Source organism: Myotis daubentonii, chromosome 11 (genome assembly GCF_963259705.1).
Source record: "Myotis daubentonii chromosome 11, mMyoDau2.1, whole genome shotgun sequence".
NCBI lineage: Eukaryota > Metazoa > Chordata > Mammalia > Chiroptera > Vespertilionidae > Myotis > Myotis daubentonii.
The window spans coordinates 64436662-64450000 of record NC_081850.1 but is presented as its reverse complement, the minus strand read 5'-3'; the positions used below and the strand labels follow the sequence as shown (position 1 = coordinate 64450000).

Genomic DNA, 13339 nt, shown 5'->3' with positions numbered 1-13339 from the left:
GAGGCAACCGACTGATGTTTTTCACATCGATGTTTCTCTCTTTCCTCCTTCACTCGCTCTCGAAGCAATAAACATATCCTTGATGAGGATTAAAAAAAAATGAACCAAAATGTCTACTGGACTGTATGCATGGTGACCTCAGAGCACTCTGCGCAGGAGTAGGTAGGTAAATACATGTTAAGAAGAACATGAATGGGAGGTGAGATGTGATAACAGTGAATAAACACTAGTTTCTCTTGAAACCTGACAGCAAATACAAGGGCCAAAGACTAACTAGATGGAAAAGGGGTTTCCAGTTCAATTTTTCATTATTTTTAACTTTTAATACTTGAGTATATAGGGTAAGGGGAAAGAGCTAGCCAAAGGGTAAAGAGAGAGAATACAGAATAATGAATGACACATTAGGATCCACAGTGTGAAGTAGGAGTGACGGTAATCCGACCAGCACGAGGGTAGGTGTAGAAGAGGTTCTCCCAGCCAGGGGTGACAGAGCTAAGTATAGACAGGAAGTACTGCCAGGCAACTCTGTGGGCTTCGCGGAGATCCGAGCCCATGAATGTGCAGTGGTACTAATCCAGGCTGTGCGATCACCCTCTGCGAGACTGTGAACGTCAAGAAGCTATGAATTGTGAGGTGGGTTCAAGATCAGAGGGCAGGTGACCTGAGGTGGGGCAGGACAATGAAGTGATGAATTGTGTGTTCTGGGCCAGGTGGAGAATTAAATGAAGCCACAGGGCGGAGGCCACCACACCGTGAATAAACAGCCTCGGGCTGTTGCTCTCAACCTTGACTGCACCAAGGAAATCACTAGGAGAGTCTAGAAAACAAAAAATTCCGATGCCCAGACCAATTAAATCAGAATCTCTCGGGTGGAGACTCAGGCAGCAGTGACCTCTCAGTGACCCAGGAAGACTCGACTCCTGAAGGATTGGAGAGGACTGAGAAAGATTAGCAGTCATGGGATGGATGGAAAATCAGAAGCCCGTGAAGAAACAGGACCAGAGGTGTGAGAACGTGGAAGAGCAGAGAAGAGAATGAGTAGGGGCTCTCTCCACAGTGATCTAAATGTTGCCAATAATCAGAAACTTAAGATTCAGAACAACTGTAGAAATTCCTATACGCATGCCCCTATGGATCACTTCCGGGCTATTCTTAGGGTACCACACCACAGGCTGTATATTCCACACTGGCGTAAGCGCCCCGCCCGGAGGCAGACTGTCTGGATTTCCGTGCCAGCGTCACAGCTGTGCTGTCCTCGGGCACGTTACTTCTTCACCACAAGTCTTTGCTGGTGTTGCTGTTTTTTAAAAAGGTGGGTAACACTCCCTACCTCATAAAGCAGTTCTGAGAAATGAGATTCAGCCACAAGGTAAACATTCAAGGACAGCTATTATTGGTAATTTTTAAAAACTTGGCTAATTTTAAGGACATTTTCCACCTAATGTAACTTCTCTGAATTACCGAAGTTCTGATAAGAGATTTAGAGATGTTGACCATCGATGAGACGTATATACCAAAATAGAAGAACTAGAAATTTATATATTTAAAGGTTCATATAAATTAAAATGTTAGGCCATAATATTGATTTTTCAAAAAACAATAAAGCCGAGTCTTGTGTACTAAGAAAGATTAAAAAGGGAAGGGGGATTTGTCAAAAGCCCTAAATCAAGGTAAACACAAATAACAGTCAAAACATGACACAGAACACAGTTAACACAGAGATCAAATTACATGCAATAGTTAGGATAAAATTATATTCAAAGTTCAAATTACACCTAATATTTAGGAACCAATTTAAAGTTCTACAGACATCATCCAAAATGTAAAAACAATGCAAGGATGAGAGTGAGAAACATTAAATATCATAACTTATTATCCAGTGAAAACGACCTGCTACTCGTAAATTCCTTTTAGCTGAGCTCTCCTTTTAAACTATGAGATGTATTCTCAGTTGGACAGTGGTTCTGCATAGTCCTGGCTCCTCTTAATTCCTGTTCTTCAGACTCTGACTAGAAATATTGGGTTCTGCAGCCACAACAATCCCCATTCACGTGGCTCTGCTGGAGGGAGAGGCTGTCACTCCCAGAGCTGAGAGGCAAAGGTAAGATCATTTCCACAGGTACAATGTATAAGGTACAGGTACAGGTACAATGTACAAAGTACTGTAATTACTAGTTACTCTGTAATCCAAACAATGCCACCTTCTAGTAGGGAGATGCTCTGAAGGCTTCCAGAGAGAGTGTATCCTGCCATGAAATCACCACTCCTACCTCGCACAGGCCCCAGAGCAAAGATTACAAGGGAACGCCCCACCCCACGACCTGGCAAAGGCTCTTAATCCGTGGCAGCAGGTGCCAGGCATCAGAACCAGCAAAACATACTTTGGAATTTTAATAATCATCTTAGCCCTCTTGAAACAGAATCTGCCTCACATGTACGTCCATTTTGACTTTCAGAAATTTGATTTTGTGACGTTTTCAGGAACACATCGGGTATAAAAGGAATGGATCTCTGACCTATATGGCTAGTCAACTGTTTTGATCTGTTTCCTTTTTAAAGAATGAAATGATCCTGAAATGTAAGTGAGCAATTCTCGGGAGATAGGAAGCACAGTAAAATGTCAGTATGTGTCATTTTCCAGAGGAATTATTTCTAAATTGCATTTTAAATCAGGAGCTGGAATCACTGTCAAATGAAAAAAATCCTATTCATGTAATTGAGGCACCTCACCTCCGGGAGGGAGGGGGAGGGGGAGGGGGAGGGGGTGCTCACCGCACATGGCTGCCGGGCTGTGTCCCCCCTGCCAGCAGCAGGGCCAACTGTGCAGGTACTGTTCCAGTCAGGGTGTTTCTGACAAGTAACTTAAGTCCAAAAGATCATCAGGGATGAATCACAGACAAAAGAGAGAGCCTTCGGGGTACTGCTTTGGCTGGTGCCCTAGAAGGTTATCTATTCAGGGAACACTTCAAAGAAGTACCGGGGTTGGTTCTGTGGGATTTAAATGCTTTAGCTTGATGAATCCTAATCGCCTCCCTGCAACTTTCGAACTGACGGGATGGTCTTACTCATCCTAGCTGATGTTTATCTTCTAACATCTCGGTCTCTAAAACAGTTACTGTCTTTTTCATCATTTTAGCTTCTTGCTTTATGCTTCTGATCTTTTCACGCACCTCCCCACTCACTCACACAACAGTCTGAACCATTGTTCAGTGCTCTGTTTTACAGTTTTGTGTTCTAACTGGGTTTTGAGCGGGAGGGAAGCCTGGTAGGAAGGGAAGCCCTGCAGAGAGAGGGTGCGCTGTGCTCTCCCCCTCCAAGCCTCTGCGGCAGCCTTCACACCGCGTTCCACCTCCCACAGGAGGCACAAGACTCGCTCCAGGCTTCTAAGAATATGGATTCCCTGAGGGCAAGGTCCACCTTGCTTAACAGCCCCGGATTGTGCTGTTATTACAGTTCTGCCGCGTGATTCACTTGAAACAATTTATCTGACTCTGGGAATTTATCTCCGCTGCATGCAACCAAGCTTGTTAATATTTCATGTGAAATTAGGTTGACTGCTCTATCAGCAGGTCCCCGGCTTCACACAGGCCGCGCCAACCACTTCCAACGGCGAAGGGCTTCTGTTGCTGTTACTCGTGACTGCGCCCTGGAAGGCTGTGGCTGTGTGTTTGTCATCGGTGATGTGTCACGACTGATGTTACTTCCACGCAGCCCTTTTCTTTTCCAAAATGCTACTGCGGCCGGAGGGCTTCGCCAGCAACACAAGATTCCCCAGAGAACACAAAATAACCGATAGTGACTTAAGTTTACCGGAAAACACAAACTATTTCTACCAGATGACAGGCATACATACTGCAGAATACAGAAGATTCCTCACCATGGAAAACAAATAGGTAGGAGTTCTTTAATAATTTTGCTCCCCCTCCCCAATAACCCACCCCCAACTCACTAACCCTTTGGTGACAATAGGTAGCCCTAGTGTAAGGAAAATAGAGCATGATGTTTTGCTAATAGCAACTAAATAAGAAAGGCACTCGGCAGAAGATGCGGTCCCAGCAGGCCGTGCCCCCAAACACAGAAGACCCTCAAACATACCATAAACTCAAAATCCCCTCTTTTCAAATCAAGAGGAAACTAATGGGACTGGTCCGATCCTCTCCTACACAATTCCCCAAAGCTACTCTTTTAAAGCCGAAAGTAATGTCTAAATTAAACTGTTTTTGTGTCTAAAGCAAATTTCTGTGGGTGGAGGAAAAGTGGGGGACACTCACTATGATCTGCATGTCAACCAACTCAGGATAGCACTGGGCTCCACATTCCCCAAAGGACAGATCTAAGTGTAAAGATTAGTGATAGCAAGATAGCCATTCCCTTTGGAAAAGCTGGGGGGGGGGGGGCAGGATGGAGGGGAGGATTCAGGTTTTTAGGTAAACAAGTTATTGCTAGAGCCCTGTTTCTATTTACCTGGCAATTAACTAGAAATAGATAAAGATTCCCTTTGGTCCAATAAAGTTCATTAAAGTTCATGGCCATTGAAAGCATCCCAAATTCTGACCATCCACCTCAAATCACAGTGGCCAAATGACAGCGAACTTATGAATGAGCAAAATATCCACCATTTCTACTAGAAAAAATTCAAAGATCACTTATTCAATAAGTAATAATGAGTGCCTGGTTGACATCGGACATACAACAGTAAGTAAGACACTATCCTTACCCTCAAACACTTACAACCCAGTTGGGAAAAGAGACAACTGAACACATTTACCATTTAGATGGGTAAAAATCACGGTGCTATGGAAGGACATAACCTTGTAAGGAAGTAAAGTCTAAAATTGCTTGAATGAGTAGGAATTAAACAAAAAGAAAGGGGACCGGGGTGTGGGGCATAGAAAGGAAAGGAAAGGAAGGAAAAAGAATTCTAGAGAAAATACATTGCATGGTTAGGGGAATGCCAGTCATTCAATGTTGCTGGAGACGCAGGCACAAGGGGGTGGCTCGGATCCTGAAGAACTACACATGTCTTATTAGGACTGAACTGTAACCTAAAGGCAATGGGGAACCATGGTAAGATTTTATGCACATGCTCTCAGATTAGTGCTCCGGTAGGATAAGGCTAAATAAGAAAAATAAAGTAAAAAGGAAACAAGGCTGTAGGAAGACACACCGGTAAGCAGAGATAGTTTTAAATAATCTAGGGTAGAGATAATGTGTACTGAACCAACATAGGAAAAGGGAGGGATGATGAACCCACAGTACCATTATTGAATAGTAACACTGAATTACAACTTTCATTTTGCTTATTGAAAGCAGTCACAATCTAGTCCAATTGGTATCTTCCCAGGCTCAAGTCAAAGGAGGTCAATTTCCTCATTCATTCGCCAAAAAGTGGTCCTGGTAGCAATGATTTACCAGGAATTTTTAAAATGAGCAATACTTGACTATTTAGTCAAGGGCACTGACCTCTCCCCTTAGATTGTCAAATAAATAATGTCAGCCCGACCGGTGTGGCTCAGTGGCTGAGCACTGACCTATGAACCAGAAGGTCATGGTTTGATTCCCAGTCAGGGCATATGCTGGGTTTGGGGTTCTATCCCCACTGGGGCTGGGGGTGGGGGGGAGCGTGCAGGAAGCAGCCGATTGATGATTCTCTCTCTCATTGACGTTTCATCTCTCCCTCCCTCTCTGAAATCAATTTAAAAATATGTATGTATTTAAGAGGGTATGCAGCGGGTAGTATAGTATAAAAGCTGCAATACTAGAAACGTTAGCAAAGGCAGAATTAATTTGAAAAAAATCTCCAGGAAAAGGACCTCTGGTTTACTAGAGGGTAGTTAATATTTACGGGTCTAAGATGTATTTCCACACAGGCCTGGCACCTCCAGTCAACTAATAGAAAAGAGAGCGCCTAACACTAAACATTAGGACAGGAAGTACAGAGGGGGGAAATGATCATCTGAGGAAGGAGAGGGATGGGGAAGAGAGAGGGGAGGAAAAGTGGGGAGATGGAGGAGAAAAAAGGCAGGGGGTCTTACTGAGATCCTCTCGTCATCCAGCAATATGCCCCCTGAAGAGCTAAAAAAGGAAGAAAACCACTGTTTCCAAGCTTTTATATTATTTCACCACAGCTCCCCGCTCCCCCCAAGCTATCAAACCACATTAGCTCTCAATAAGGGGAGTAACTCATAAAGGTCACTTAACCAACTCTGCCCTCTGAGGCTATAACCATTGTTATTGCTAGGAAATGAGAAATCTTGGGAATAAGAGCCTTGAATTTCAAAGGCTCTAATCTGAATATTATTATCTTAAACATTCTAGCCAGAAATCCCACAAAGGGGGATTTCTAAAATGTTATGAAATGACTAAGCATCAGTTTAATATTAACACTGGGAAGGAGCAAAGCAGTAGGTAAAAACATCAGTGAGTAGATATAGTTTCAAAATATTAAAAATCATTTCCTAGCTTCTAAGTGACCTCATTATTGTAACTGCAGGCTTATAGAAACTCTAAAGTGAAATCTGAACAAATAATTTCATTGACTAAGAACTGTTCATTGTATTAGTCACATTCAGCCTCATTTTTCAATACAGATCAATACTTTGCTCTTTATCTCATTTAAGAAGATACACGACAATAGAACATCAAATCTAAATTAACTAGATACCATAACACACTGCATTTAATCTTTAAAAATAACCAACCGGTTATTTTGATTTTTCTCAGCAACTTTACTACAATATTTGCATTAAACACTTTTTAACAATCAGGAATCTACAGATGAAGCATCTTGATCTGAAAACCAGATAAGGAGCCATATAAATTTTTAAAAAATAGGCTCAATTTCCTCCAGGTGCAAACACAAGGTTTTCTAGGAGAGTATAGATAAATGCTTATTTCAATTTATTTATACTTTAAGTTATTTCAAAAGAATTTGAGAGGACATAGAACACAGGTGTAGAAAATATTCTAAAATAAAATGCAGAATGTTTAGCACCATATTGTAAGCAAAACTGCCATTGTTCTTTAACTTTGCTTGTCAAAATATTGATATATCAAATTTGCAATTTTACTAAATACACTAGAGAGAAGGAGAGGGGGAAAAAACCTTAGTTCTCGGCTGAAACATAACTCACATTAAACTGAGAAGTATCTTTACTTCAGTAAGAAAGGAATAAAATCAAACAAATAATTTGGAAGGTGGGACAGAAGAAACTTATCAAAAATAAAAAGGTTAAGATTTAATTTCTACATAAGTTAAGCTCTTGATTATTTGCTTTATGTTCGGTTGTCCATTTCAGAAAGATATGCACAAGATTCCTTCAATTAGCTAGTCATTATAATCTGTTAAAAATGAATTGGATTTTCTTTATTCTATTTTCACATAATTTTGGGGGATCTTGTTACTGTCAATAAGTATAAGTAACTTTATGGGGTATTAGGAAATAAATACAAAGACTCTCTACAGTAGCTCAACCAAGGTAAATGTTTGCACTATTCTCAAAAGCTAGAAGTATTTTAAGAAAACTTTACTGGTTATCATTAAGAATATAACTTAAAACAATTCTGGAGCTGTCTCAAGCCTAAACACTCCAGATGGTTACTGGGGATATCAGGCTACATCAGTAGTGCTAACTTCAATTAAAGAAATGTGACTGAATCGTTATGTGTCCATAAAACAGAGGGAAGGGGATATATATCATGGTGCTATGCTGAAAGAAATCAATTTCTCCAAACTGAGCTGTAAATTTAACAATCCCAAATAAAAAACAAGATTACTTAGTGTAAATAGAAAGGTTCTAAAGTTCATTTTTAAGTAAAAATGTGTAAAAAGCCAAAAAAGTTTGCAAAAGTGTAAGATGGAGCTTGCCTTCATTAATTAAAACAGTGGATACTGGAGCAAGAACAGATCAATGAAACAGCATTGGGAAAATTGAAACATACCCAAGTATACAGAAGAATTTAGTCTATAATAAATACGATATTTCGAAACTGTAGAATAATCAAATAATCATTCAATAAATGATCGTGGGAAAACTGGCTAAATATTTAGGTGAACCTAAAATTACGGCTCTAGATCTCTTAACAAAATAAAATATTGAGTACATTAAAGGGTGGAATATAAAAAAAAAAAAACCTGAGAAAACTCAAATACTAAATAAATATATTTATCTCTATATATAAAAGCCTGTGTCCCTCCAACTGTCAGCCTGGTAGCTATGACACACACTGACCACCAGGGGGCAGATGCTCAATGCAGGAGCTGCCATGATGCGCACTGGCCATTTAAAAGGAAACAGCACCAAGGACCTGGTGGCCACAAACCAACACTTGGCTTCCCCCAAGGGGGACACAGGCCCCCGCCACCACCCTGGAGCGACAGTGCACCAAATTGTAGCCGATGCTGCCAAGACCCCATGGTGCAAAATGCGGCCCCCAGCCCAGCCCAGCCCAGCCCGGAAACGCTGTGGGTGCTGGGTAATGACGTCACATAGCGACACCTGGCTTCCTTTCCCTAGCGACTAGGAACAGGACTTGCTTTATAGTCAGGTGCAAACATTTCACACTTTAACCAAATGTCTGTGAAGCGTTTTCCCGTGCCTCATCTCATTTGATCCTCACAGAAGTCCTGGAGTAGGTAGATAGGAGACTTGGTAGAACCCTATTTTCTTTTCATTAGCCAGAAAACAGAGATTTAGAAAGTTTAGAAACTTGACCTGACTGAAAAGAAGAAATGGTGGAACTTGAAAATGACTTCAGGTTTTCTCACTGCGCAGAATATAGTCAAACACTGCTGCAGGTAAATATTTTACCCTTTGTTCTCCCTGAATGATCTACAATAATAATCTGCTTCATGTTGATATTTACTGCTGTGTTGCTGACAATTACCTGAAAGAGAAGTTGGAGTGCTTCACTGGGCTGGAAAAAGTTTAGCTAAATCAGAAAACAGGTCTAATTAAGCAAGTTTATCTCTCTATATAAAACTCTCACTGGCACCAATCACACACATGTGTTTCCATCTGCCATTGTCGATCGTGAATTTGGTTGACACTTCTATTATAGAGAAAGGGCGAATGGCGATATTAAAATATTTCTTCTAATTAATTTCCTTTCAATGTGCACGAATCCATTAGGGACACTAATACTATAATAATGGGGGGGGGGGGGAAGATATAAAAATTACACCAGAGTCAGAAAACATTAGAAGACTTGACTATGTAACACACACAGACACACACACTTTTCTCCATGTTAAATATGTATACAGAACTGAAAGAAAAAAAAAACCCACCAAAAAATACACCACCAAAAAACCCTGGGAAAAAACAGTAACAGAAAGAAACAATATTCATATCAAAAAAGTCAACTCAGGAATAGACTGTAGCACAGGCAAAGGATTCTCAGCATGTAATTTACAACTACATGTAACTAACATAAATATATGGAAAGTGTTCCATGGAATTAATAATTAAAGCAATGGGGAAAAAAACACACACTGAAAACAGTAAAAAGCCTGGTATTTAGTAAGGGAAAATGGGGACCATCAGTCAGTGTTACCAGGTCTATGAATAGATACAACTTTCCTGTACAGCAGTAATTGCCAACCTGTTTCATCTCACACACATAAACCTATTACTAAAATTCTGTGGCATACCAAATATATATATAATATATATATTGCCAATCAGACCCAAAAGAAAAGGTATAATTTTGATTCATTCACACTGGATGGCTATTGTTATGTTGGCTGTAGTCATTTTTTTCACTTGACAATCTAAGCGAACAGAGGTCAGTGCCCCTGACGAAATAGTCAGGTATTGCATGTTTTAAACATTCTTGCAGCACCCTGGTTGAAAATTGCTGCTGTAGAGCAAGATGTATGGCTGCTATAGAGCAACATGTATCCAATATGTGTCAAATGTGCACCACCAACAGCCCAATAGTACATCTTTCAGAAATGTAAACTAAGGAGGTCATCTCTCAAACACGTATGCATCTGAATGCATCAATGTTGTTTGTAATCTTGATGAATGAAACAATGTAAATGCCCATCAATAACAACAAATACATATTAGCCATCATAATGAAAATGCCATGCATCTATTCAAAATGATGCAGAGCTCATACATTTATTAATATGCAAAAAATATTCATGACATTTTTACGTGGAAGCTCCATGTGAAAAGCTGGATGTCTTGTCCTTCAATCTTATTTCCAGCACCTAGAACAGTGCCTTGTACAAAAGAGCCTACCCCAAAGCATTTATTCAATAGTTGAATTTTATTATTATGATGATTTTGTACATATTTTTTATTGATTTCAGAGAGGGAGAGGGAGAGATGGAAACATCAATGATGAGAGAGAATCATTAATTGGCTGCCTCCAGCATGGCCAGGATGGAGCCGGCCACCTGGGCATGTGCCCTGACTGGGAATTGAATCTCGACCTCCTGGTTCATAGGTGCATGCTCAATCACTGAGCCATGACGGTCGGGTTAAACAGTTTAATTTTAAAAGCAGGTTACAGAATAATAATCATAATAAAGTCCCTTTCTCTCTCCTTCCCTCCCTCCATTCTCTTTCTCCCTGTCCCCAACAGAAACATAATTGGAAGGGTAGTCACAAAAGATTAACAAAGTAATGTAATTTTGATTGTGTTTAACTTTTTTCTTTATTCCTCTCTGTTGTGTCTAAATTCCTTATATTAGCCCTAGCTGGTTTGGCTCAGTGCATAGGGCATCCGCCTGCAGACTGAAGGGTCCCAGGTTCGATTCCGATCAAGGGCACATGCCCAGGTTGCAGGCTCAATCCCAGTAGGGGGCGTGCAGGAGGCAGCCAATCAATGATTCTCTCCCATCACTGATGTTCCTATCTCTCTTTCCCTCTTCCTTCCTCTCTAAAATAAATAAAAATATATTTTAAAAAACAAATTCCTTATATAGAAAGCGTTTTTTATTTTTATGACTGGAAAAAGAAAAAATTGTTCTTAAAAAACATATATATAAAATGAACTCCAGAATGTGTTTAGTGACTACAACTAACAAACTCCATACATGAAGATCAACAACATCCAAATGGCATGTTTTCTTTCATCTTCAAAGAAATATCAATGTGTGTTGTACAATGAAGCATCTTTCTCCAATACCAGGAAATGCCACACTATATTAATGAAATGCAGTATTTCCAAAAGAAAAAAAAATACTTTTTCTCTAGTAAAAAGTGAAGAAAAAGAAACAAAAATTAATTTCTTAATGTCCTTCCCATCGTTTTATATACCCTATTCTAGTTGGTGGTAAAGATAACCATGTACAATCTTTTTTTTTTTTTTCCCAGCTAAAAAAACCCAGTGAATCCATATGCAGAATATGGCCTATGCGAGTCTTTCATTTCTTTGTGAAGGTTGATTTCGGTTTGAAAACATGTAAATAATTGAAATATAAAAACTAGCTACATACCCCATAACCCTGTTTATTTTATTCATAGACTTGGATTGGAAATAACCTTATTCAGATTTTGTTATGTCCCTTCTGGAATGTAAGCTCTATGAGGACAGGAATTCTGCCCTGATCATGCCTGTGACCTCAGTGAATAGCATCTAGGCCTCAAGAAGTACATGTTGTTAATAATGAAAAGTTTGTGTGTGTGTGTGTGTGTGTGTGTGTGTGTGTGTGTGTGTGTTTAGGTGGCGCACATCTGAGCAAGACAATAAATAAGAAATTAGAATAAAAGGAAAGAAAACCACACTGAAATGTATAAGCTGACATGATTCAAGGGTATAAGGCCACCTCGGAGTGGACAGGCACTTGACACCTATCTGAGGGCACAGAGCTCGTCTAGGAAGAAAATCCACAGGGAGGTTTCCAGGTGGCTGTGTGCACCTCCCAGAAGATAGAAACGATCACCACAATAGAAATGTGTCCCAGGTCAAGGGGCGGGGGAGGGGGGGCGCGGAGAAGACACCATACATCTTGGCCCAGATGAAAAAGCACACGAATCCCCAACAGTCAAACCAAGCAAGCAACCTTCCGCCACACGTAAGAAGAGCATAGCTTCCTTTCCCCTGGCTGTGCAGTCGCCTGCAGCCCAGCAACCCCCTCCCTCGCCACTTTTCCCTCCCAAGGACCCCCCCCTACACCCTGCTCGTCCAAAGGGAGAGAGAATGGGGGAAACACTGAGAATTAGCTCTCTGTACCCCCACCCAAGCCCAATCCCTCCCACCCTCGCCTGTCCCTGAGGCCCCGCACCCGCCACGGGCTCCTCCAGCTGCCCCTCACTCACGTGTAGATGATGGACATGAAATGCATCAGCCACAGCACCAAGAAGAGGGAGAACCCGAATAAGGCCATTCCCTCCAGGGCCAGGTCCAGCAGCGCCATCCCCCGGCCCGGCCCGGCCTGCTCCGGCCGTCGCCGCGGACAGCGCTCCCGCAGGAGGAGGACAGGGTAGGCGCCCGCGGCGGGGGCGCAGGAGGGGAGAGGAAGGTGGGGAGAGGAAGGGGCGGAGTGGGGTGGGGACGGAAGGGGCGGGCAGGGCCTACGCGCCCCCGCCCGCGCGCACTCGCCCGCGCGCTGCCCTGGGCGCGCTCGCGACGGCGGGCGCTGCTGTGGCCGGGCTGGGTGGTCAGCGTGGCCGTGGCTCCGCGCTCCGGCTCGCCTCCCCTATGCCCTCGCGGCCGCCAGCCGGGCCCTGCGCGCCGGTGCCCCCGTCGCCGTCCCGCCGCCTGGCTCCGCGCCGCGCTGCTCCTGCCCCGCTCTGCTCTGCCGCCGCGGCTCCGTGCTCTAATCGAAACCAGCGGCTGGCGCCCCGACTCCCCGGCGATCCCCGCCCCGCCCGGCCCCCGCCCTCCGCAACCGCGGCGCCCGCCCCTCCGAGGGGCGGTGCGCAACGCCCCTCCCCGCCCATCCTGCCGCCTTCGCGCCGGCTGCGTCACCGAGGCGAGCAACCCCCGGGCGGCTTCTCCTGCGGGATGCTGGCCGGGCTTTCCCCTGGCTTCTGTCTCCGCCGCCGCCTACCTTCCCGCGTCGGGCCGAGGCGCACCGGGCGGCCGGCGTTGCAGCCCTTGGCCACCCTCCCTCGGCGGCGGCGGAGCGTGACTCTGTGTCCCACTTGGAGGCCGCTTTCCCTCTGCCCCGCTCTGGTGTTCCAGAGAAATACACTGGGCTCCAGGCAGCCGCCGGCTGTCTCGAAATCCAGTTCCCAACGCTGCGTCCGCAGCCTGGCCGCGGGCATCCCTCCGAGCGGCGGAGGCCCTCCTCCAGGCCACGTTCCTGGGCGCAGGGGTTTCCCGTCGCCTGCCCCCTACACGGCCTTTAATGCTGTGGAGCCTTGGATCATAACGGACC

The 13339-nt window shown here is 43.5% G+C and overlaps 1 protein-coding gene across 2 annotated transcripts in view; it reads right to left on the bottom strand.

Moving 5' to 3' along the window:
- UGCG (UDP-glucose ceramide glucosyltransferase) overlaps positions 1-12789 on the bottom strand; it is a 32864-nt gene extending 20075 nt beyond the window's left edge. The window contains exon 1 of one of the 2 annotated variants that reach the window (XM_059657649.1): positions 12276-12789. In XM_059657649.1, the coding sequence (XP_059513632.1) occupies positions 12276-12373 (98 nt within the window). In that variant the 5' untranslated portion in view covers positions 12374-12789. The remainder of the gene's footprint in view (positions 1-12275) is intronic. The other variant, XM_059657648.1, reaches the window with a different exon arrangement.
- Between the last annotated feature and the right edge of the window lie 550 nt (positions 12790-13339).